This window comes from Hemiscyllium ocellatum, unplaced genomic scaffold, assembly GCF_020745735.1.
Source record: "Hemiscyllium ocellatum isolate sHemOce1 unplaced genomic scaffold, sHemOce1.pat.X.cur. R8, whole genome shotgun sequence".
Classification (NCBI taxonomy): domain Eukaryota; kingdom Metazoa; phylum Chordata; class Chondrichthyes; order Orectolobiformes; family Hemiscylliidae; genus Hemiscyllium; species Hemiscyllium ocellatum.
Window position 1 is genome coordinate 575,573 of NW_026867635.1, and position 25,708 is coordinate 601,280.

The 25,708-nt window shown below is 44.1% G+C and overlaps 1 protein-coding gene across 1 annotated transcript; it reads right to left on the reverse strand.

Moving 5' to 3' along the window:
- Positions 1–8,430: 8,430 nt before the first annotated feature.
- On the reverse strand, positions 8,431–21,517 carry LOC132809165 (uncharacterized). Its single transcript, XM_060822522.1, has 3 exons — positions 21,451–21,517; positions 10,075–10,202; positions 8,431–9,064 (listed from the first exon to the last, which is right to left on the reverse strand). The coding sequence occupies exons 2-3, from the start codon at positions 10,170–10,172 to the stop codon at positions 8,431–8,433; spliced, it is 732 nt and encodes a 243-aa protein (XP_060678505.1). The 5' UTR covers positions 10,173–10,202; positions 21,451–21,517.
- Between the last annotated feature and the right edge of the window lie 4,191 nt (positions 21,518–25,708).

Sequence of the window (25,708 nt, forward strand, 5' to 3'; positions counted from 1 at the left end):
CTGTGGAAACATACTGCCTGAATCTTCCTGTGTTGCCTCATACTAACGGCTGCCCAGAATAACCCATCTGTCCTTCCCTGGATTGGGAGTTTCCAGAAGAACACTCTCTTCTTGCTACAGGAGAGCGAGATTGGGAACAAGTCACATGGTTTCCCTCCCGGCAAGACTCAAGCCCTGTTGTTGTTTCTAGATAGACACATGCTCCTTTAGGACAATGTCCATCCCAATACAGGTCAGATTTTTACTATATATAATATTTAAAAAGATAATTTTGGGCACTTCATTGCAGCATGAACTTCACCTTCCCAATGGCCCCTAAACCACTTAGCTGGGAATACCTTCAGTGACCCATTCTCTCCTGCTCTCTTGGGAAGAGAATTTCACAGCCCCACAACACTGCAAGGGAAGTAATTGAGGAAGTATGGGCTGGGTTACGAAACAGGAAAGGAGAGGTCACCCTGTTGGGAGTTTTCAATAGGCCTCCAAATAGATCAAGAAATGTAGAGGAAAGGACAGTAAAGATGTTTCTGGAAGGAGCAAGAGAAAAAGGGTAGTTGTTATGGGTTACTTTAACGTTCCAAATATTGACAGGAAATACAATAATTCGAGCACTTTAGATGGGTCAGTTTTTGTCCAATGCATGCAGGAGAGTTTCCTGACACAGTATATAGAAATACCAACAAAGGGCGAGGCCATATTGGCTTTGGTACTGAGTAATGAACCAAACCAGGTGTTAGATTTGGTGGTAGGCAAGCACTTTGTTGATAGTGACAATTCAGCTGTGTTTGGTTTAGCAATGGAAAGGGATAGGTATTTAAACAAGGCAAGAGTAATTGCTGGGTAACAGACAAGTATGATGCAATTAGACAAGATTTAGGATGTACAGAATAGGAAATGAAACTGTAGAGGATGGTCACAATTAAAATGTGTAGCTTATTCAAGGAACAGCTACTGCGTGTCCTTGTTAAGTATGCACCTGTCAGACTGAGAGGAAGTTGAATCTCTTTTCAAGAGGAAGAAGAAGGCTTATGTTAGGATGAGACGTGATAGCTCAGTTGGTGCACTTCAGAGTGACAAATTAGCCAGGAATGAACTGAAGAGAGAGCTAAGAAGAGCCAGGAAGGAACAAGAGACGTCGTTGGTAGCTACGATCAAAGAAAACCTTATGGCTTTCTATAAGTATATCAGGAATAAAAGAATGACTACAGAAAGATTCGGGGCAATCAAAGATGGTAATGGGAAGTTGTGCGTGAAATCCGAGGAGATAAGGGAAGCGCGAAATGAAATTTTTTGTCACTAATCACACAGGAAAAAGACAATGGTGTCGAGGAGAATACTGAGGCTAGACTAGACAGGATTGAGGTTCACAAGGAGGATGCATTTGCAATTCTCGAGTGTGTGAAAATGAATTAGTCTTGGCCAGCTGTGATTTATCAGAGGATTCTCTGGGAAGCCGGGGAGGAGACTGCCGGATCCTTGCCTTTGATCTCTATGTCGTCATCGTCTACAGGAATAGTGTCAGAAGACTGCAGAATGGCAAATGTTGCTCCCTTGTTCAAGATGGGGAGTCGAGACAACCCTGGTAATTGATGACCAGTGAGCCTTACGTCGTTTTTGGATAAAATTTTGGCGAAGAGATAGGATTTATAATAATTGACAGAGAAATACTTTGCTTGAGGATAGTCAACACCATATTGTGAAGGGTAGGTCATGCCTCACAAATCTTATTGAGTTCTCTGAGGTGATGACAAGACAGGTGGATGAGGATAAAGCGGTTGATGTGGTGTATATGGATTTCAGTAAGGCGTTTGATAATGTTCCTACGGTAGGCTATTGCACAAAATACAGAGACATGGGATTGAGCGTGGCTTAATGGATAGGATCAGAAATGGGCGAGCTGAAAGAAGATGGTGGATGAGGGGAAATCATCATCCTGGAGTTCAGTTTCTAGTGGGGTTCTGCAAGGATACGTTTTAGGGCCACTGTTGTTTGTCATTTATATAAATCCCCTTGATGAGGCCGTAGATTGGGTGAGTACATTTGTCGGTGAGACTAAGGTTATTGGAGTTGTGGACACTCCTGAAGGAACTTGCAGGTTACAGAGAGGCATAGATTAACTGCAGAACTGGGCTGAAAGGTGGGAAATTGGGTTTAATGTGGAAAAGTGTGAAGTGAGTCACTTTGGAAGGAGTAACAGAAATAAAGATTACTGGGCTAAAGGTAAGATTCTTGGTAGCGTAGAAGAGCAGGGAGATCTCGGTCTCCATGAACATAGACCCCTGAAAGTTGCCACACAGATTGATAGGGTTGTTAAGATGACAAACTGTGTGTTTGCTTTTATTGGTAGAGGGATCGAGTTTCAGAACCGGAAGTTCATGCTGCAGCTGTACGAAACTCTGGTGCAGCTGCATTTGGGAGGATTGTGGGCACATCTGGTCACTGCATTATAGGAAGGATGTGGAAGCTTTGGAAAGTTTGCAGAGATTTACTGGCATGTTGCCAGGTATGGAGGGCAGGCCTTTTGAGGAAAGGCTGATGAAATTGAGGTTGTTTTTGTTAGAGGGAAGAATATTGAGAGGTGACTTAATTGAGGCATATACGTTAATCAGAAGGTGAGGTAGGATGGACAGGGAGAGCCTTTCTCCTCAGAAGGTAATTGACAGCACGAGTGGATATAGCTCTAAACTGAGGGATGATAGACATAGATCAGATGTCAGAGGTAGTTTCTTTACTCAGGGAGTAGCATGGGAGTGGAGTGAACTGCCTGCAACAGTAGTAGACTTGCCAATTTTCAGGGCGTTTATCTGGTCATTTGTTAAACATATGGATGATAATACCATAGTGTTGGATAGATAGGCTGCGGACCGGTCTCACAGGCCAGTGCGACATCGTGGGATATTGGGCCTGAACTGCGCGAGAATATTCTATGAATCTTCGCTCTTCTCTGTCTTTGATGGGAGACTCCTTACTCTGAAGGTGTGCCACCTTTGTTCTGGATTCTCCCACTGGGGACACAACCTCTCAGCATCACCCCTTTCTCATCCTCACAGAATCCTAGGATGTTTAATCAGGGCACCTGCTCTTCTGCAACTCTCCAGTGAAAACACAGTCTGAATGTGCTGGATCCATCCCCACAAGGGAACCCCCAACAGTCTGACACTGAGCGTGACATCATTGATACACTTCCCAGAAAGTATGATATCACTGTAAGCAGTCTCACAGTGAGTCTGGCCTCAACTACACATTCTCAGTAACTGTACGGTTAATGTAAACGGTCTATCAGTGACCGTGGCCTCATCGACACACCCGCCAGTTAATATACTGTGATTGTAAACAGTCTCACAGTGACTCTGACCTGATCTACAGACCATCCAGCAAATATGTGATGACAGCAAACAATCTCCCACTGACTCTGCTCTCAACTCCCAGTAACCATGCAGTCACAGCAAACAGTCTCATAGAGAGCCTGTCCGTATCTATACACCTCCCAGTGACTATAGAGTCACTGCAAACAGTCTCATATAGAGCCTGCCATAAGGCATAGTGATATACAACATGTAAAAAGATCATTTGATACAACCCGCCCATGCCCACCAGATATTCCAACCCATTCTCTTCCCACCTGCCAGCACCCGGCCCACCTGCCTCCAAACCATTCTTATTCATATAACCATCCAAATTCCTCTTAAATGTTGCAATTGTATCAACCTTTGTCTCTTCCAGACACGTACCACCCTCTGTGTGAAAAGGTTGCCGCTTAGGTCTCTTTTATATCTTTCCCCTCTCACCCTAAACCCATGCCCTCCCGTTCTGAACTCCCCGAACCCAGGGAAAAGACTTTGCCTACTTAACCTATCCATGCCCCTCATAATTTTGTAAACATCTATAAGGTCATCCCTCAGCTTCCGACGCTCCAAGGAAACCAACCCCAGACTATTCAGCTGCTCCCTATAGCTCAAATCCTCCAACCCTGGCAACATCCTTGTAAATCTTGTTTGAACCCTTTCAAGTTACACGACATCTACCGGATAGGAAGCTGACCAGAATTGCATGCAATATTCCAACAGTGGCCCAACCAATGTCCCATACAGCCACAACATGACCTCCCAACCCCTGTACTCAACACTCTGACCAATAAGGGAAAGCATTCCAAACGCCTTCTTCACTATCCTACCTACCTGCGACTCCACTTTCAAGGAGCTATGAGCTTGCACTCCAAGGTCTCTTTGCTCAGCAACATTCCATAGGACGTTACCATTAAGTGTATAAGTCGTGCTAAGGTTTCCTTTCCCAAAATGCAGCACTGCACATTTATAGGAATTAAACTCCATGTGCCACGTCTCATCTCATTGCCTAAATCTGATCAAGATCCTGTTGTAATTTGAGGTAACCCTCGTTGCTATCCACTTCATCTCCAATGTTGGTGTCACCTGCAAACTTACTAACTGTATCTCTGATGCTCGCGTCCAAATCATGTATGTAAATGACAAAGAAGTAGAGGACCCAGCACTGATCCTTGTGGCACTCCACTGGTCGCAGGGCTCCAGTCTGAAAAACAAGCCTCGACCACCAAACTCTCTCCTCTACTTTTGAGATAGTTCTGTAACCAAATGGCTCTTTCTCCCTGTATTCCATGAGATCGAACCTTGCTAATCAATCTCCCATTGGGAACCTTGTCGAATGCCTAACTGAAGACCACATAGGTAACATCTATCGCTCTGCTCTCATCAATCCTCTTTGCTAGTTTCTCTAAAAGCTCAATCAGATTTGTGAGACATGATTTCCCACACACAAAACCATATTGACTATCCCTAAGCAGTCCTTGTATTTCCACATATATGTATATCCTTTCCCTCAGGATTCTCTCCAACATCTTGCCCAACACCAACGTCTCGCTTACTGGTCTATAGTTCCCTGGCATGTCCTTGCAACTCTTCTTAAACAGTGGCACCACGTTAGCCAACCTCCAGTCTGCCTGCACCTCACCTGTGACTATCAATGATACAAATATCTCAGCAAGAGGCCAAGCAATCACTTTCCTTACTTCCCACAGAGTTCTAAGGTACACCTCATCAGGTCCTGGAGATTTATCCACGTTTACCCATTTAAAGACATCCAGCACTTCCTCCTGTTGAATATGGACATTCTGTAAGATGTCTCCATTTATTTCCCTACAGTCACGATCTTCCATATCATTTTCCACAATAAGTACTGAGGCATAATATTCATGTAGTATCTCCTACATTTTCTGTGGCTCCACACAAAGGCCGCTTTACTGATCTTTTAGGGACCCTATTCTCTCTGTGGTTATCCTTTTGTCCTCAACTACATACCTCCCAGTAACCATACAGTCACTGCAAACCGTCTGACAGAAAGCCTGTCCTCATCTACAAGCCTCCCATTATCCATGCTGTCGCTGCAAACTGGCCTCATGGACAAAGACCCCAATAAATATCAGCACACTGTTCCCACGGTGAGGTGTAGTGCTGAAGGGTCAGCGGACTTGAAATGTTAACTCAGATTATTCTTCACAGATGCTGCCAGACATGCTGAGGTTTTCCAGCATTTTTTGTTTTTGTCTCACACTGAGGCTCGCGTGATCTACACACCTCCCAGTAACTATACACTGAGTGTAAAGAGTCTCACAGTAATTCTGCTCTGACCTGCAAGCTCCCAGTAACAATACACTGACTGTAAAGAGTCTGGCCTGATGTGGACACCCCCAGTAACTGTACACTCACTGTAAAGAGTCTCACAGTGACTCTGACCTGGTCTACACGCATCCCAGGATCTGTACGCTGACTTTAAACAATCGAACGGCGATTCTAACCTGAACTACACACCTCCCAGTATCTGCACAGTGTCTGTAAACAATCTCACACTGAGTATGACCTCATTTGACACGTCTCTGTCACTATACAATGGAGACTGTAAACCGTCTCATTCAGAGTCTGGCCTCATCTGCACACCACCCAGTAAATACATGCTGATTGTGAACAGTCTAACACTGAGCATGGCTTTTCTTTAAATTTCAAAATTACATTTTATTCATCAGAAATATTTTTCCGTATACGGTTAGTCACAAATGCAGTTTGGCCCTTACAGTTGCATGTCATGTGACAATAAAGAATATCACAATAAAGAATATTCCGTTCAAGTAAACAAACAAAATATTGGAAATGACTTGAACCAAAAATCAAAAACGCTCTCTTATACGCACATAATTAAACCTACAGGAATCACTGGGAGGGTCCGATAACTGAGCGAACCCCCATTTCCCTTCAGCAGGAAGACCTGAGATAGTGGTCCTCCCCACTGCACCATGGCAGCAGCTGCCCCAAGCTCTCGTCTATCCCACAGCACGTAGTCCTGGACCTTGAGATGTGTCAGTCTGCAACACTCAATCGGGGTCAAATCCTCGCTACGGAAGACCAACACGTTTCAGGCAGACCAAAGAGCATCGTTCACTGAGGTGACGGTCCGCCAGGCTTTGTTGATGTTTCCCCCAGTAACTATATGGTGACTGGCAACAGGTTCACAGTGACCCTGTATTGTTCACCCTCCAACTAGTGTATGTTGCCTCTTTCCCTGTCAGCCCAGCCTGATCCTTACTTCCTGTGAGTCAATACTTTATGGCATTTGTTACTTAGCCCCTGCCTTTGACAATGGAGCCAGATTTCCCTCCAGGCCGCATGTCGTTCTTCTCACTGCCTTGATGCTACAATGTACACCACGTGTCTCTCCCTTTCCCTCCTGAATAGTTCTTGTGAACCCCAACCCCCTCCCTGACCCCAACTTCCAACTGTAATGTTGGAGAATCCCCTCCATGGGCATTGCCATTACTTCTCCAGCTCGTTCATATTTCTTCACAAAACAGAAATCATACATCTGCAAACAGATTGCTGTTCAATGGTGGAATTAACTTTATTTTATATGCATAAATCAAAAGCAGAATAATCACGTGTGGTCATACATGCGACTCATTTCACTGAATACAGCGGTGCAAAGAAATGATATCTCTGCTGTTCAAACGATTCCAACACTACAATATTGGAGAGAGAACATTTGGTAATGATGCAGAAACTGCAGAGCGATTAAGGGGAAAGTGAAGACATGCTGCACCCAAACTCTTAAACGATTTGGTAAATGGAATGCTTCATTCAGGCGATTAAATCAGTTTTACTCATTCTTTACTGATCTCCTTCCCATTCGATTTTTTCCACTCTCTGAGTCACCCAAAATGTGTAGCTCCCTTTTCTTCCCCAGCGTGGCCTTATCCGTTCCTTTACCGTCGTTATGTAACTGTTTCTCTTTAGTGTCTGCTTTATTTCCAGGGGACATGCAAGAGTCGTTGAGACCATACAGCTAGCTGGATCTCATAGAATATGAGTTCACTGATTGGGGTTGATAATGTGGCTAACAGCTAAGAAGGGTCAGTGTCAGAGATGTGGTCTCTGAATGAGACATTGATAAAGGGAAGGGCTACTCATGTGTAAATAAAGGGGGACTTTAAGAAGGACACCAGCCTCAGTGCAAGTATTTCACATCCAACTTCAGCACTGGGTTTGAATGTTACTGTATAACTTTCGTATTAGAGTTACAGTCAGAGAGTTAGAGAAATATTCAGCAATGAAACAGCCTACCAGGTATCCGAAATAAATCTATCCCCATTTCCAGCATTTGGCCAATATTCGGTAAAAAAAACCCGTCCTATTCTTATACCCATACAAATGTCTTTTAATGGATGGATGGATGGATGGGAACCAGATGCATTTCAGTGAGGGGTTCGACTGGGTTCCTCATGGTAGACTAGCTCGCAAGGTTAGATTACATGGAGTACAGTCTATTCAACCTCTCCCTATCGATCAAACCCCGTAACCCTGGCAACATAATTTGAAATGGTTTCTGAACCTTATCAAGTATTGTTGTGAAACATCTCTGACTGCAGTGATCAGCAGGGTTTCAATAAGGCGAAAATGAGGACTGTAGATGCTGGAGATTCGAGTCAAGATTAGAGTGGTGCTGGAAAAGCACAGAAAGTCAGGCATCATCCAAGCAGCAGGAAAATGGACGTTTCGGGCAGGAGCCCTTCACCAGGAATAAGACTGGTTAGAATAGGACTGACACTGAGAATGTGGGACCACTATTGGGTTGCATTTGCAGATGTGTTGCTGGACAGGAAAAAGACTTTGTGAATGCAATTTATTTTGACTGTGAGGGTTTCTTGAATTTGTTGAGTGGATAACTAACATTTTATCTCTGATCACATCTAGTATGATTCATTGAATGACAAGCAAAAAGGATATCAGTGTAATTTAGTAAATTCAGATTATTATACTGATTTGAAATGTGATAGATGTATTTGAACAGGCACGGCACCCATTTACAGAAATTCCCAGATCCTTATTCTGTTAAATCAATTCTTGGAGCCTATTCGATGCAGTATTCTGGTGCGGAGCATTCTCGACACATGAATCGGCCTTTTCCATCACACCTTCTGACATGAAACCCGGTATTCTCCACTGCAGCCAGCTTTTCCCGGATTTCCTGATGTCGGCTCTGATCTGCATCATTGGCAAATATTTTGCTGAAGACAAAATACTTGTGAATGTCTGGTTCAGTCCATATGTCCCGAAATGGGGAACTTTGCAAGGCAGGGATGATCTCACAATTCCCCGTGTTACTGAAACAGTCATCTTGACATGGGCTGTAGGTGGTGTAGAGAATGATACAGCCCACTGGCTGGTTATTGTGCTGGGTTCTGTTAGTCAGCAGAGTTTGGAAAAGCTGAGCCATGGTGTGGTTCCCGTTGATCGAGGTGGGGTTCAGCAATTTACTTTCTGGGCAACGACTGCCGCTGTTCTGGAAGACAGCGAGGTAATTTCCACCTGGGTATTTAAGGAAAATGTCAACATCGTCGGTAATGAAAGAATTCAATAATATCCTGTCGTTCTTTTCTACATGTCTGTCGATCTCTCTGCACTGGGAAGCAGGTAAAGCCAACAGGAAGGCGAAGTGTTTTCTCCCATAATTGGTCGGCTGGCGCCCAGCTGCATTGTCGAAACTGAAAGAGATAAAGTCAGGGTGTGAGTCAAGGAACAGACTTTGGGTAAAACATTCTCTTTGCAGTGTCAGTAGGCACAGTTTGAGATGAGTTACTTGGAACAACGTCTATCATATTAAAGAAAACGTGAAACCCTGCAATTCACGTTTCAAGTTATTGCATGGGAAGGTCAATGTTGATTTACTTTGTATCTCTATCCGATTGTTGTAGTTAATTCTGGGATCAGTGAAAGGTTTAAAGAGAGAATCAGGGTAATTGACAGAGAGCAGAACTATGTTACTTATTTTTGGACAAATTCTCCTGCAATGGATCAGAAAATGCCACAAGCCTCTTGGTAACTCGCTGTAACTTCATTTTAAGTTACTTTGACTGATGTACTACTTGATGCCGCATGAAACAGGGGATGGTTTTGAAATAAATATAGACGGAGAGAGAGAAAGAGAGAGAGAGAGACAATTAGAGCTTCAGGTGCAATCAGTGGGAGCTGGATGTCGGGAGAATCCTGGAAGAATTGTTAACTGGAAAAATGTTTGGGGCATACACAGACAAACAGAACAAAAGACTTCCAGACTGACAGGATTTAGGAATAATAGCAAAGCAGCCAGAGGGAGACGAAGGGAAACTGAGAAGTGAGTGAAATGATTCAGTAAACAGTAAAATGTTGCCTGTTTGGGGGATTTGGACTTTCTCTTCAAACCTCACTCCGATGTACTTCACTCTCTCCTTTATTTCGGGGTCAGCGGGTGCGATCGATTTCACTGTTAGAGATATGACACCAGGAAATCTGCTAATAGTTTCCCTGGAAGTCCCTGCCTCTGGGAGTAATGAGAGTCCTGGTTAATCGGTTTAGACTTATTTCCCACAGCTGCAGAGAACTCCCTATACCTGCCGTGTCCTCGCCATTTATTACCAGCCTGCTCCAGGCAACCAGGCTCTGACTTGACCTCAGATTGTGCAAAGCCCCCAGCTTCCAGAGATGGTCAGATAAGATCAGTGTCACTGACACTTACCGAAGGACAATGAGAGACAAGGCACGGTTATCCAGTGCAGCTGCATCTGACATGGGGATTGTGAGCAGCACCAACAGGAACAGGCAGAGTGTCCGCATTTTGAGATTTGTCAGCACCCTTTAACCGTACTGCAGGGAAAACACAGAAAAAATCTGAAAAGGATAAAAACAACTTGTTCAATTCATACTACATTGGCAAGAGCGTGAAAGATATGCAGGGACACACATGTCGGCAAACAGAAAATGCCTTTCTATTGTCCAAGGTGGTGCTTGCCCAGTAATTAAGCAGAAGTCCTGGTTATCTCCCATGGGTACGATTTGGAGGTGAAGATTGGAAGGCAAAATGTCCTCTCCCAGAATCAAACACCCAGTGCTGACCTGCTCGGAGGAAACTGAAAGGGGTAAAGTCAGGGTGTGAATTAAGGGACGGACCTTGGGTAAAACATTCTCTGTGCAATGTCAGTGGGTCAAGTTTGAGATGAGTTACTCAGAACAATACCCATTATATTGGAAACATCGTAAAAGTCATCAATTCATATTTCAAAAGTTTGCATAGGAAGGTCAATGTTGATTTACTTTAATTCCCTGTCCTGTCCCAGAGTTATAGTAAACTCTACGATTAGCGAGAGGTTTAAAGAAAGAACGAGTGTAATGTGACAAAGAGCAAAACATTGTTACTTATTTTTGTGCAAATCCTCGTGCAATGAATCACAGAATGCCACTAGCCTTCTTGATAACTCACTGCAGCTTCATGTTAATGTCCTTTGACTGATGCCCTACTCAATGCCTCATGCCACACGTGACGGGTGGAAATAGACAGAGACGGGAAGAGAGACAGAGAGACAGAATGAGAGCTTCAGGAACAGTCAGCTGGAAGGGGACGTCAGAGAGTCATAGAGATGTACAGCACGGAAACTGAACATTCCGTCTTATCAGTACATGCTGACCAGATATCCCACCAATCTAGTGCCACCTGCCAGCACCCAGCGCGTATCCCTCCAAACCCTTCCTCTTCGTATACCCATCTAGACACATTTTAAATGTTGCAGTTATACTAGCCTCCATCACTTCCTTTGGCAGTTCATTCCACCCTCTGGGAACAGCTTTGTAAATCTTTTTTGAATCCTTTCAAGTTACACAACATTTTTCCGATAGGAAGGAGACCAGAATTGCACGCAATATTCCAGAAGTGGCCGAACCAATGTAATCTACAGCCGCAATATGAACATCCATCTCTGTGCTCAATACTCTGACCAATAAATGAAAGCATACCAAACACCTTCTTCACTATTTTATCTACCTGCACCTGCATTTCCAAGAAGTAATGAAGCCGCACTCCGAGATCTCTTTGTTCAGCAATAGCGCTAGAACCTTACCATTAGGTGTATAAGTTCTGCTAAGACTTGCTTTCCCAGACTGTAGCACCACGCACTGATCTGAATTAAACTACATCAGCCACGTGTCAGCCAATTGGACCATCTGATGAAGATCCTGTTGTAATCTGAGGTAACCTTCTTTGCTGTCCACTACACTTCCAATTTTGGTGTCATCTGCATATTTACGATCGATACCTCTCGCACTCACATCCAAATCATTTATATAAATTACAAAAAGTAGTGGACACATCACTGATCCTTGTGGAACTCCACTGGTCACAGGTCACAATTTGAAAAACGACCCTCCACCACCACCCTCTGTCTTCTACCTTTGAGCCAGTCATATGTCCAAATGGCTACTTCTCAGTGCATTTCATCAGATCTAATCTAGCTAACCAGTCTCCCATGGAGAACATTGTCGACCTTACTGAGGTCCATATACAGTTAGTAAGTTTGCAGATGAAACGAAAATTGGAGGTATAGTGGAATGCGAAGAGGGTTAGCTCAGATTACAACAGGATCTTGACCAGATGGTCCAATGAGCTGAGAAGTGGCAGATGGAGTTTAATTCAGATAAATGCGAGGTGCTGCATTTTGCGAAAGCAAATCTTAGCAGGACATACACAGTTAATAGTAATGTCCTCGGGAGAGTTGCTGAAAAAAGAGACCTTGGAGTGCAGATTCATATCTGCTTGAAAGTGGAGTCGCAGGTAGATAGGATAGTGAAGAAGGAATTTGGTATGCTTTTTGTAATGGAAAACGTATTGAGTCCAGGATTTGCGATGTCATGCCATTGGTTAGGCCACTGCTGAGATATTGCGTTGCAATTCAGGTTTTCTTCCTATCGGAAAGATGTTCTGAAAATTGAAAGAATTCAAAAAAGATTTACAACGATGTTTCCAGGGTTGGAAGGATTGAGCTACAGAGAGAGTCTGAACAGACTGGGGCTGTTTTCCCTGATGTGTTGGAGGCTGAGGGGTGATCTTATAGAATTGTACAAAATTATGACGGGAAGTAATAGGGCAAAGAGGCCAAGTGTTCTTCCTGGGTTCGATGAGTCCAGAACTACAGGGCATAGGGTTTGGGTGAGAGGATGATACGTGTCTGGAATGAGCTGACAAAGGAAGTGGTGGAGGCTGGTACAATTGCAACATTTAAGAGGTGTTTGGATAGGTATATGAATAGGAAGGGTTCGGAGGGACATGGGCCGGTCACTGGCAGGTGGAACTAGAATGGGTTGGGATATGTGGTCGGCATGGAAAGGTTGGACAGAAGGTTTTGTTTCCATGCTGTACATATCTATGACTGTATCAACCACTCTGCCCTCAACAATCCTCTTTGTGACTTCCTCAAAAAACTCAAGCAAACTTATGAGTCATTATTTCCCACGCACAAAGCCAGTCCTTAGCACTCCTTGCCTTTCCAAATACATGTGCATCCTGTCCCTCAGGATTCGCTCCAACAACTTGCCCTCCACCGACTTCAGGCTCACTGGTCTACAGTTCCTTTGCTTGTCCTTTCCAAAATTTCTGAAACAGTGGCACCACGTTAGCCAACCTCTAGTCTTCCGACATCTCACCTGTGACTATCAATGATACAAATATCTCAGCAATCACTTCCCTAGCTTCCCACAGAAGTGTAGGGTACACCTTGATCGCGTCTTGGGGATCTATTCACTTTTAGATGTTTGAAGACATCCAGCACTTCCTCCTCGGTAATATGGACATTATTCAAGATGTCATCATCTATTTCCTGACAGTCTATATTTTCCATATCCCTTTCCACAGTAAATACTGATGCAAAGTAGTCGTTTAGTATCTCCCCCATTTTCTGCAGTTCCACACAAAGGCCACCTTGATGATCTTTGAGCGGCACTATTCTCTCCTGAGTTATTTTTTGTTCTTAATGTATTTGTAAAAACACTTTGGATTATCTTTAATTCTATTTGCAAAAGCTGTCTCATGTCCCCTTTTTGCCCTCCTGACTTCCATCTTAAGTATTCTCCTACTGTCGTTATATTCTTCTAAGGATTGACTCGATCGGTCCTGTCTATACCTGACATATGCTTCCTTCGTTTTCTTAAACAAACCCACAAATTTCTTCAGACATCCAGCATTCCCTACACCTAACAACGTTTCCTTTCACCCTAACAGGAATATACTGAAAGAATTATAAACCAGAAAAACTTAGGAGCATATGGACAAGGTGTAGAGCAACTAAAACGCAAGGGAACAGAACAAAGAGACAAAGAGAAAAACAAAGACTTGCAGACCAATAAGAAATAGGAATAATGCGGCAGAAGGAGCCAAAGGGAACATAGAACATAGAACATAGAAAAATACAGCGCAGTACAGGCCCTTCGGCCCTCGATGTTCCGCCGACCGAAACCTACCCAACCTACACTAGCCCAATACCCTCCATATGCTTATCCAATGCCCGTTTGAATGACCATAAAGAGGGAGAGTCCACCACTGATACTTGCAGGGCATTCCATGAACTCACAACCCGCTGAGTAAAGAATCTACCCCTAACATCTGTCCTCTACCAGCCTCCCCTTAATTTAAAGCTGTGTCCCCTAGTAACAGCTGACTCCATATGCGGAAAAAGGTTCTTACTGTCAAACCTATCTAAACCCCTAATCATTTGTACACCTCTATCAAATCTCCACTAAACATTCTTTTCTCCAATGAGAACAGCCCCAAGTGCCTCAGCCTTTCCTCATACGATCTTCCTGCCATGCCATGCAACATCTTGGTAAACCTCCTCTGCACCCGTTCCAGTGCCTCCACATCCTTCCTATAGTATGGCTACCAAAACTGCACACAATACTCCAGATAAGGCCGCACCAGAGTCTTATACAACTGCAACATGACCTCAGGACACCGGAACTCAATTCCTCTACCAATAAAGCCCAGTACGCCATATGCCTTTCCACAGCACTATTTACCTGGGTGGCAACTTTCAGAGATCTGTGTACATGGACACCAAGATCCCTCTGCTCATCCCAACTATCAGGTAGACTACCATTAGCCCAGTAATCCATCTTCTTGTTACTCCTACCAATGTGAATGACTTCACACTTAGCTACAATTAACTTCATTTGCCACCTTTCTGCCCAGCTCTGCAACTTATCTATATCCCGCTGTAACCTGCCACATCCTTCTTCGCTGTCCACAACTCCACCGACTTTCGTATCATCCGCAAACTTGCTCACCCAGCCTTTAAGCCCCTCCTCCAGGTCATTTATAAAAATGACAAACAGCAATGGACCCAAAACAGATCCTTGTGGAACACCACTAGTAACTGCACTCCAAGATGAACCTTTACCATCAACTACTACCCTCTGTCTTCTTCCAGCCAGGCAATTACTAATCCAAACTTCTAATGCTCCCTCAATGCCATACCTCGGTAATTTTTGCAGTAGCCTACCATGGGGTAACTTATCGAACGCCTTGCTAAAATCCGTATACACCACATCTACTGTTTTACCCTCGTCCACTTCCTTGGTCACCTTCTCAAAGAACTCAATAGGGTTTGTGAGGCACGACCTGCCCTTCACAAAACCATGCTGACTATCCATGATCACATTATTCTTATCCAGATGTTCATAAATCCTATCCCTTACAATTCTCTCTAAGACGTTGCCCACAACAGAAGTGAGTCTCACTGGCCTATAGTTACTAGGGCTGTCCCTATCCACCTTCTTGAACAAGGGGACCACATTCGCTATCCTCCAGTCTTCTGGCACTATTCCTGTAGACAACGACGACATAAAAGTAAAGGCCAATGGCTCCGCTATCTCCTCCCTTGCTTCCCAGAGGATCCTAGGATAAATGCCATGAGACCCAGGGGTCTTATCTATTTTCACCCTTTCCAGTTTTCCCCAGACCTCTTCCCTACATACCTTAAAGCCATCCATTCTAATCACTTGTGACTCAATATTCACATCAGCAACAATGTCCTGTTCCTGAGTGAATACTGACGAAAAGTATTGATTTAGTGTTTCTCCAATCTCCTCCGCCTCCACGCACAACCTCCCACTACTATCCTTGACTGGACCGATGCCTAACCTAGTCATCCTTTTAGTCCTGACATACCTATAGAAAGCCTTATGGTTTTCCCTAATCCTACCAATCAAGGACTTTTCATGTCCCCTTCTCGCTGCTCTTAGCTCTCTCTTTAGATCCTTCCTGGCTACCTTATAACTCTCAATCGCCCCAACTGAACCTTCATGCCTCATCTTTACATAGGCCGCCCTCTTCCCATTTACAAGGGATTCCAATTCCTTATTAAACCACGGCTCCCTCACAAGACCCTTTCCTCCCTGCCTGACTGGTACATACTTATCAAGGACCCAATAACTGCTCCTTGAACAAGCTCCACATATCATTTGTGTCCTTCCCTTGAAGCCTATTTTTCCAATCCACACATCCTAAGTCATGCCCCACCGCATCATAATTTGCCTGCCCCCAGCTATAGCTCCTGCACTGCATTGCACACTTATCACTCTCCATCACGTGAGTAAAAGTCACCGAGTTGTGGTCACTGTCCCCGAAGTGCTCACCTACCTCCCAGTCTTGGCCTGGTTCATTACCTAGAACCAAATCCAGTATGGCCTCACCTCTTGTTGGCCTGTCAACATATTGTGTCAGGAAACCCTCCTGCACACATTGGAGAAACACCGACCCATCTAACGAACTCGAGCTATAGCTTTCGCAGTCAATATCTGGGAAGTTAAAGTCCCCCCTAACAACCACCCTACTACTTTCACTCTTCTCCTGTATCATCCTTGCAATACTTTCCTTTACGTCTCTCGGACTATTAGGAGGCCTGTAGAAAACTCCGAACAGGTTGACCTCATCTTTCCTATTTCTAACCTCAGCCCAAACTAAATCAGATGGCATGTCTTCCTCCATCGTCCTTTCCACCACTGTAATACTATCCTTGACAAGCAATGCCGGTCCTCACCCTCTTTTACTCCCACCTCTGACCCTACTAAAATATTTAAACCCTGGAACCTGCAATACCCATTCCTGTCCCTGTTCTACCCACGTCTCTGTAATGGCCACAACATCGAAGTCCCAGGTACCAACCCACGCGGCAAGTTCACCTACCTTTTTTCTTATACTTCTGGCATTGAAGTATACACAATGTCAGAAACTGAGAGGTGAGTGAGATCATTCAGTAAACAGTAAAATGTTGCCCGTGTTTGGCATTTGGGCATTTTCTCCAAACATCACTCCGAATTATTTGACTCTCTCCTTTATTTCCATGTCAGCGGATGCAATCGATTTCACTCTTAGTGATGTGACCCCAGAGAATCTGGTAATAGTTTTTCTGAATGTCCCTTCCACACATTATTTTTAAGATCATGGGTATTTGATTGAGCCTTATGTCCCACAGCTGCAGAGCACTCCCTACACCTTCTGTGTTCTCTCCATTGATTACCAACCTGTTCCAAGCAACCAGGCTCCGACTTGATCTAAGATTGAGCACAGCCCCCGGCTTACTGAGCTGGTCAGGTCAGGTCTACTTCACTGACACTTCCTGGTGAATAATGCCAATCAAGGAATGGTTATCCAGTGCAGCCGCATCTGACATGGGGATTGTGAGCAGCACTAACAAGAACAGGCACAGCTGCTGCATTTTGAGATTTGTCAGCACCATTTAACTGTACTTTCGCGAAAACACAGGAAAAACTGAAAAGTGCGGAAAAAAAGCAACTTGTTCAATTCATACCACATTGGCAAAAGAGTGAAAGACCTCTCGGGACACACACGTCGGCTAACAGAAAATGTCTCTCTATCGTCCTGGGTGGTACTTGCCCATTAATTAAGCAGAAGTTGTGGTTGTCTCCGAGGGGCACGATTTACAGGTGAAGATTGGAGTTTCTGCCAGGAGTTATAAGGCCACGCCAAACTTTCAGATTAGTTGCAGTGGTCCCACTGCTCTCTTGGGGGATAGGTGGAGGCGATGTTTAGGAGAAAGTGAGGACTGCAGTTGCTGGAGATCACAGCTGAAAAATGTGTTGCTGGAAAAGCGCAGCAGACTCCAAGTACAACAGGACATTGAAAATGTCCACAATAATGTGTGCTTTAATAGTACCTATAAAGGATTGAGATGTACCACAGGATATTACACAGGTTCCCAATATTATGCACTGATCACAAACTGACCCTGGTGTAAGTCCAGTTATTCAAAACACAGTTCAGTAATTTGGATGGATGAATCAAGCTTAAAATATCCAGGTTTGATGACTATTCAAAGCTGTGCATCATTGTGACCGATATAGAGAAGGTATGGCGGCTTTGGAATGAGATTAACAAGTTCATTAAATTGGGGAACACATAGAAGGTGCAAACGGGAAATTATCCACGTCAGTAGGAAATAAGAGATAGACTTGCAGAGTATTATTCAAAAAGTGATCGAATGGGGCAATATTGGCATCCATAAGGAGAGGAGGGATAGGCTGGGACATTTATTCAGTGGAGCTTAGGAGGTTGAGTGGTCATCTGACAGTCGTTGAAAAATCATGAGGGACACAGAGGAGGTGAATACAAAGGTCATTTCGTGAGAGTAGGAGAGTACAAAACTAGAAGACACAGGCTTTAGGTGAGAGGAGAGAGATTTAAAAGGGGCTTGAGGGCAACATTGTCGCACGGAGGCTGGTTCATGTGTGGACTGAACTGCCAGAGGAAGAGAGTTGCAGGTACATTTACGACATTTAAAAGACATTTGCATTGAAACATGACTCGGAAAGTTTCAGAGGGATATGGGACAAATGCAGTGAATTAGAACCAGTTTAGTTTGGGAAACCAGCTGGGTATGGACGGGTTGCACCGAGCGGTCTGTTTCCGTGCTGTATGAAGCTATGACTCTGTGGATGGCCTTGTCCAGATGTCTTTGAAATCCAAAGTAAAGGTGCACCAGGATAGCAACATGTTAAGAAGACAAAAGGCATGTTGGCTTTCATTGTCCGAGGTTGGTGAACCCACAACTGGAGGCTTACGTACATTCTCGAGTGAGCATAAGAGGTATGAAGAAAAAGTTTGTAGATGACACAAAAATTGGAGGTCGAGTGGACAGCGAAGAAGGTTACCTCAGATTGCAACAGGATCTTGATCATATGGGCCACTGGGCTGAGAAGTGGTAGCTGGAGTTTAATGCAGATAAATGTGAGGTGCTGCATTTTGGGAAAGCAAATCTTAGCAGGACTCATATACCTAATGGTAAGGTCCTAGGGAGTGTCGCTGAATAAAGAGACCTTGGAATGCAGGTTTACAGATATTTGAAAGTGGATTCGCAGGTAGATAGGACAGTGAAGAAGGCATTTGGTATGTTTTCCATTATTGGCCAGAGTGTTGAGTGCTGGAGTTGGGAGGTCATGCTGCAGCTTACATGACATCGGTTAGGCCTCTGTTGGAATATTGCGTGCAGTTCTGGTCTCCTTCCTTTCGGGAGATTTTGTGAAACTAGAAAGGGTTCTGAAAAAGTTTACAATATGTTGCCAATGTTTAAGGATTTAAGCTATAGGGAGAGGTTGAATAGGCTGGGGCTCTTTTCCCTGGAGAGTTGGAGGCTGATGGGTGACCTTCCAGAGATTTACAAAATAATGTGGGGCATGCATAGGTTAAATAGACAAAGTCTAAAAGTTGGGAAGTCCAGAACTAGAGGGCATATGTTTCATGTGAGCGGTTAAAAGAGACTAAGGCAGCAACTTTATCACGTAGAGAGTGGCACATGAATGCAATGAGCTATCAGACGAAGAGATAGAGGCTAGTACAATTGCAACATTGAAAAGGCATCTGGATGGGTATATGAATCGGAAGGGTTTGGACGAATATGGGCAGGGTGCTGGCAGGGAGGATTGGATTGTGTTGGGATATCTGTCAGAATGGACGAGTTTCCGAGCTGTATATCTTAACTACTCTGTGACATTTCTAGAAGAGATACAGAACCTCTTTCAGGTGCATGTTATCACACATCTCTCTCTCGATCTATCTATCTGGGCTCCACCTCCACCTATCCAGTCAGATCCCCCCCCCTTTCCCGAACACACACCTAACCCAGTCTTCACAATAAATACCACTGATTCCCTGATGAAAGGTCAACAGACTCGAATTATTAACTATGCTTTCTTCCCACAGATGCTGCCAGTGGTTTGCGGTTCATCGTATTCATTTCACAGATAGTTAGGAATGGATAATGGTGGTTGATTACCCAGTAAATATATCAAAGTGCAAAGGTTCTGGTTTTACTACTGTTTCCTCGGAGGCCCGAAAACCGCACCCTCCTCCAGAGAGAACGAGAGAGACAGGCTGAAGGACAGTGAGTGAGAGAGAAAAGCAGACAGACTCATACAAAAAAAAAGTGAGCGAAGGAGACAGAGAGAAAAAGAGAGACAACTTGTGAGAACGACAGAGAGAGAGAGTGAGAGAGAGATGGAGAGAGACAGTGAGAGAGAGGGAGAGACAATCAGACATGCAGAGTGGGAAAGTGTGCGATAGAAAGACAGAGAGAGAAGCAGTGAGACAGAGACACTTACAGAAAGAAAGAGAATAGAGAGAGTGTGAGAAGCAGAGAGGGAGAGAGAGAAAGAGATAGCGAGAGTGAGGCACACAGGGAGGGAGAGAGAAACAGAGACAGAGAATGTGTGTGGGAGAGAGAGGGAGTTAGTGAGCGACGAAGTGGCAGTGAGAGAGACACGGTGAGAGAGGGTGCTAGAGGAAGAGAGAGAGGCAGAAAAAAGAAAAAGCGAGAGACATGGGGGAAGAACAAGAAAGAAGGACAGAGAGAGCGACAACAAGAGATCAAAGTGTGTGGGTGCGTGTGAGAGAGAGGGAGTGTGAGAGAGAGGTAAGGTGATGGACAGAGAGAGTGGAGAGATAGAGCGAGCCAGACAAGGAGTAGAAACAGAGAAATACAGAAGGAAAGAAAGATAGACGTGAATGGTGGGGGGGGGGTGGTGTTGGTGAAGCAAGAAAGAGAAACATAAAGAGAGATATGAGTGGGAAAAAGCAAAAAAGAGGAACAAAAAAATCAATGAGAGAGCATGTATGTCAAAGAGAGATACTGTGAGGCAGAAAGCAAAGACAGTGTGAGAGAGTGAAAGTGACAGGGACAATGAGAGACACAGAAAGCGAGAGTGGCAGACAGTGAGAAAGAAACAGTCACAGTGTGTGAGAGAGAGGGAGTGGGAGGGATTCAGTGAGGGAGAGAGAGATAGAGAGAATGACGGAATCAGAGTCAGTTAGACAGAGAGAGATGGAGAGTTACTACGACAGAAAGAGCGAGAGGGATAGACAGTGACGGAGAGAAAGAGATAGAAAGCATGAAAGATATAGAGAAAATGAGAGTGACACAGGAAAAAAAAGGAGAAAGAGGGACAGAATGAGATGGATCGTGAGAAAGAGAGACAAGTTAAGAGAGAGATTGTTCAAAAGAGAAAGAGAGAGAGAGAGACAAGAGATAGAGATACTGTGAAGGACAGAGAGAGATGAATTCAGAAACGGAGAGAGACACAGAGAGAGAGAGACAACGAGAGAGAGACATGAGAGATACAGCGGGGGAATGAGCAAGAAAAAGGATCAGAAAGAGAGTTAGAGAGATTCATTGAGGGACACAGCAAAACATTGAGAGTGAAAAGAAGAGTGACAAGAGACAGCGAGAAAGAGACATTGAGAGAGAGAGAGACAGTGGGAGAGAGAGATACATTGGGAGAGGAAGAGAGAGAGAGAGAGACAGAGAGAGAGAGAGAGAGAGAGACCGTGTCAGAGAAGGAGAGAATTACAGAGCGCGAGAGAGAAAGAGAATCAGTGACAGAGAAAGAGACAAACGGAGAGAGACACTGAGACAGAAAGAGTGAGTGAGAGAGACCGACAATGATAGCGAGAGAGAGAGGTAGAGCGGAGGACAGTCAGAAAGAGAAAGAGAGAGAGAAAGAGCAATCGAACCAAAGGAACCGAAACAGACAGAGAGAAGCATAAAAAAGTATCACCAACCTGAACCACCTCTCCTCTGAACCAGTGAATGACTTTGCCCTTGAGCCGTCAACTTATGTCACTGTCCCTGTTGAGCCTCTCCTTTTGATACAGCCAGATATTTACATATTACGAAACAATCATCGTGGCTAAACCAATCGCAACATGTCCATCCATCTCTGAGGTCATCAAGGATAGAATGCAAAGTATAAACACAATTTGATTCCATTTGCATGTTGCTTTACTTGCAATTATTTTAATGCCAATGCACCGGTGTCTTGTTGCAAACTCTGCTCACGGTGAGACATTTATTCAGCAACTAACAATTCAATGTGTGCGTTTAATTAAATAACTTCCACTTGTTTTTTTTTAACGAGGTAAAGAGTTTTTCATGCAATACTTACTGTCACAAGCAGCACTTCAACTGAGGAAATACTTTTATGTTGATCTCTCCACTAACAGCATCTCCTTCCCTCATAAGCTCAGCGATAATAAGCACTTTACTCAAAGACACAACCCAGCTGACATCTGACAAGTGGACAACCTGACAGTGAAGCATTGTCTGTCCACTGCTGCTGATAGAGTGAGAGTCTCTGCATACTCTGTAGTCTTTAGATCAGAGTGGTGCTGGAAAAGCACAGCAGGTCAGGCAGCATCCAAGGAGCATGAAAATCGACGTTTCGGGTAAAAGCCCTTCATCAGGAATAGAAGCAGAAGGCCTCCAAGGTGGAGCGATAAAGGTGGTGGGGGGAGGGAGGGGTAAGCTGGGGAGAAGGTAGAAAAGAGTACAGTGGATGCATGGGGGTGGGAATGAAACGATAGGTCAGAGAGGAGGGTGGGGTAAGGAAGCAAAGAGTGCAATAGGTGAATTGGGGTGGGAATGGAGTCGATAGTTCAGAGGGGAGTGTGGAACGGATAGGAGGGAAGGGAGATTGACAGGTGGGAAAGGTCATGAGGACACTGCTGAGCTGGAAGATAAGAACTGGGGTAAGTTGGGGGAATCTGTAGTCCGCTTTGTTAGCAATTCAATCAAAATTTGTAACTGTTTCATCATTTGAAATAAATTTCAGTTCCAATCACGAGCAAAAGCTCAACAAAATTTAATCATGGAATCCAGGGGAAGGGAAAGATTGTTGTTAATTTAAGGGTAAAAGCCCTTCATCAGGAATAGAGGCAGAAATCCTCCAAGGTGGAGCGATAAAGGGTGGGGGGAGGAAGGGGGAGGCTGTGGAGAAGGTAGAAAAGTGTACAATAGATGAATGGGGGTGGGGATGAAACGGTAGGTCAGAGAGGAGGGTGAGTAGGGACACTGCCACTGTACCACAAGACGTCCCTCCCACCCAACATCAGCTTTATACCGTCTTCCTTTAATTAACAACAATGTTTACCTTCCCCGACTCCAATATCAGATCGTTTTGACCTTTTGCTCATGACTGGAACTTAAATTTGTTGCAAATGATGCAACAGTTAAAGACTTTGCTTCAAATGCAAGCGAACCAGACTACAGAGTATACAGACTGTCACATTATCAGGACCAGTGGGCAGGAAAGCTTCACTGTCAAGTTGTCCACTTGCAAGATGTGTATAAAGCTGATGGTGGGTGGGTGTGTTGTCTTGTGGTGCATTGGGAATGAACAAGTTGGCTTATAAATGCTGGTGTTAAACCCCAGGCCTGGGGATTCAGAACACTTTTAAAATTCAGTACAGTAGGACAAAAAAATGCATTACGAGAGAAAACAACATGAAATTAAACCAGTGAGAGAGATGTAATTGTTTGAAAAAGCTTTCTACAGATAAAGCAAAAACTGATCAGAGAGTTAAATATGTACCGAGTGGCAGTGAAAGATCATGATCACTGCAAATAATATTCTGAGGATTCTAATGCTGATCTTCAGGTTCTAGGATTATGTTCATTTCCCACTACTACTTCTGTTCACTAATGACCAATTCATCGATCTGCTCATTTTCCGAAGACACTGCTTCTCTTCTAATATTGATAATTGGAGTGATTGTTCCTCTCTGAAGGCAGACCTAAAATATCATCCTTATTTCTCTGTTATTCACACTGTCCCAATTGCAGGTTTTCCTGCCTCTGCCAGTTGTCGGTGCATATCTGTCTTTTCTGATTACCTTTTACTTTCTCTTGAGAAAGCTGTTAAAACACTTGTTTTTTTTCTCTCATTGTTTATTTTCATGTTGTTTGTCTCCTCTTAATGCAGTATTTTGATTAAAAGTGCTTCACTGAATTCGAAAGTGTTCCGAATCCCCAGAAGCAGGGTTTAACGTCAGCTTTTTATATAGATTTTTCGAATCAACCTCTTCGGAGTTGTTAACACACTCCCCAGGAGCGTGAGTATCGACACTGCCACTGTACCACAAGACGCCCCTCCCACCCAACATCAGCTTTATACCCTTCTTCCTTAACTTAGCAACAATTTTTACCTTCCCCTGATTCCAACATCAGGTCATGTTGAGCTTTTGCTCATGACTGGAACTTAAATTTGTTCCAAATGATGCAACAGTTAAAGACTTTGCTTCAAATGCAAGCGAACCAGAATACAGAGTATACAGACTGCCACATTATCAGGAGCAGTGGGCAAGAAATGCTTCACTGTCAGGATGTCCACTTGCAAGATGTCAGCTGGTTTTGTCTTTGATTAAAGTGCACATTATCGTTGATATTGTGAGGGAAGATTATGCTTCCAGTGGAGTGAGCAGCATGAAAGTATTTCTTCAGATGAAGTAAATGCTTCTGCACACAAAACCTTATTTATGTCATTTAAAAAAGAGTTGAGTTTATTTCATGAAACACTCACATTGAATTGTTGGATGCTGCGTAAATGTCTTGCCTCGCGAAGAATCTTGAACCAGCCATGAGAATGTCATCATCAAATGGTTCCTAAGCAAAGGAACATGCAAATAGAATCGAACTGCTTTTACACTTTGCATACTGTCCCTGTTGACTTAAGAGATGTCTGAACGTGTTGTGGTCCGTTTGGCCAAGAGCTTATTTTGCAAGTTGTACTAAGTTGGAGCAAGGCAAATTTTGATGGTATTTGGTAAGAATGTTCAGCAGTTGATTTGCAGCAGATACTCGCAGGTGAAGGAACAATTAAAAATTGGAAGCTGCCAAAAATGAGATAATCAGAATACAGAACCAAGATGAAATACAGAAGTCTGGTTGAAGATTTGTAGCTCGGGTGTCCGTTGTTGTGGTTCTGTTCGCCGAGCTGGAAGATTTTGCTGCAATCGTTTCGTTCCCTGGCTAGGGAACATCATCAGTGCTATTGGAGCCTCCTCTGAAGCGCTGCTTTGATGTTTCTTCCGGTATTTATAGTGGTTTGTTCTTGCCGCTTCCGGGTGTCAGTTTCAGCTGTAGTAGTTTGTATGTGGGGTCCAGGTCGATGTGTCTGTAACCACCCCAACACACACAAACGAAGCTGCATCAGGACACTATTCAAAAGAGCCACAACACACTGCAGTACACCAGAACTGCGAAAAGAGGAAGAGGAACACCTATACAAGGTATTCGCCAAAAACGGATACCCACGCAACTTTATCACCAGATGCCTAAGAGATAGACCACGGAACGAGGACATGCCACAACCAAAAGGACTAGCCACACTACCATACGTCAAAAGCGTCTCAGAACTGACAGCCAGACTACTGCGACCCTTAGGACTCATAACAGCACACAAGCCAACTTCCACACCCAGACAACAACTCACTAGAACAAAGGACCCAATAGCCAGCACGAGCCAAACTAACGTAGTTTACAAAATACCATGCAAGGACTGCACAAAACATTATATAGGACAAACAGGAAGACAGCAAACAATCCGCATCCATGAACATCAGCTAGCCATAAAACGACACGACCAGCTATCCCTAGTAGCCATACACTCAGACAACCAGGAACATGAATTTGACTGGGAAAACACTACCATCATAGGACAAGCCAGACAGAGAACAGCCAGGGAATTCCTAGAGGCATGGCATTCATCCACAAACTCCATTAACAGACACATGGACCTGGACCCAATATACAAACCACTACAGCTGAAACTGACACACCGAAGCGGCAAGAACATCCATCAACAGACACATCGACCTGGACCCCACATACAAACTACTACAGCTGAAACTGACACCCGGAAGCGGGAAGAACAAACCACTATAAATACCGGAAGAAACATCAAAGCAGCGCTTCACAGGAGGCTCCAATAGCACTGATGATGTTCCCTAGCCAGGGAACGAAACGTTTGCAGCAAAAACTTCC

Excerpts from the sequence above, each read along its gene's own strand:
- LOC132809165 (XM_060822522.1), bottom strand. The coding sequence starts at position 10,172 with ATGCGGACACTCTGCCTGTTCCTGTTGGTGCTGCTCACAATCCCCATG. Across the intron at positions 9,065-10,074 it reads TTGTCTCTCATTGTCCTTCG|TTTCGACAATGCAGCTGGGC; the intron begins GTAAGTGTCAGT and ends TATCTCTTTCAG.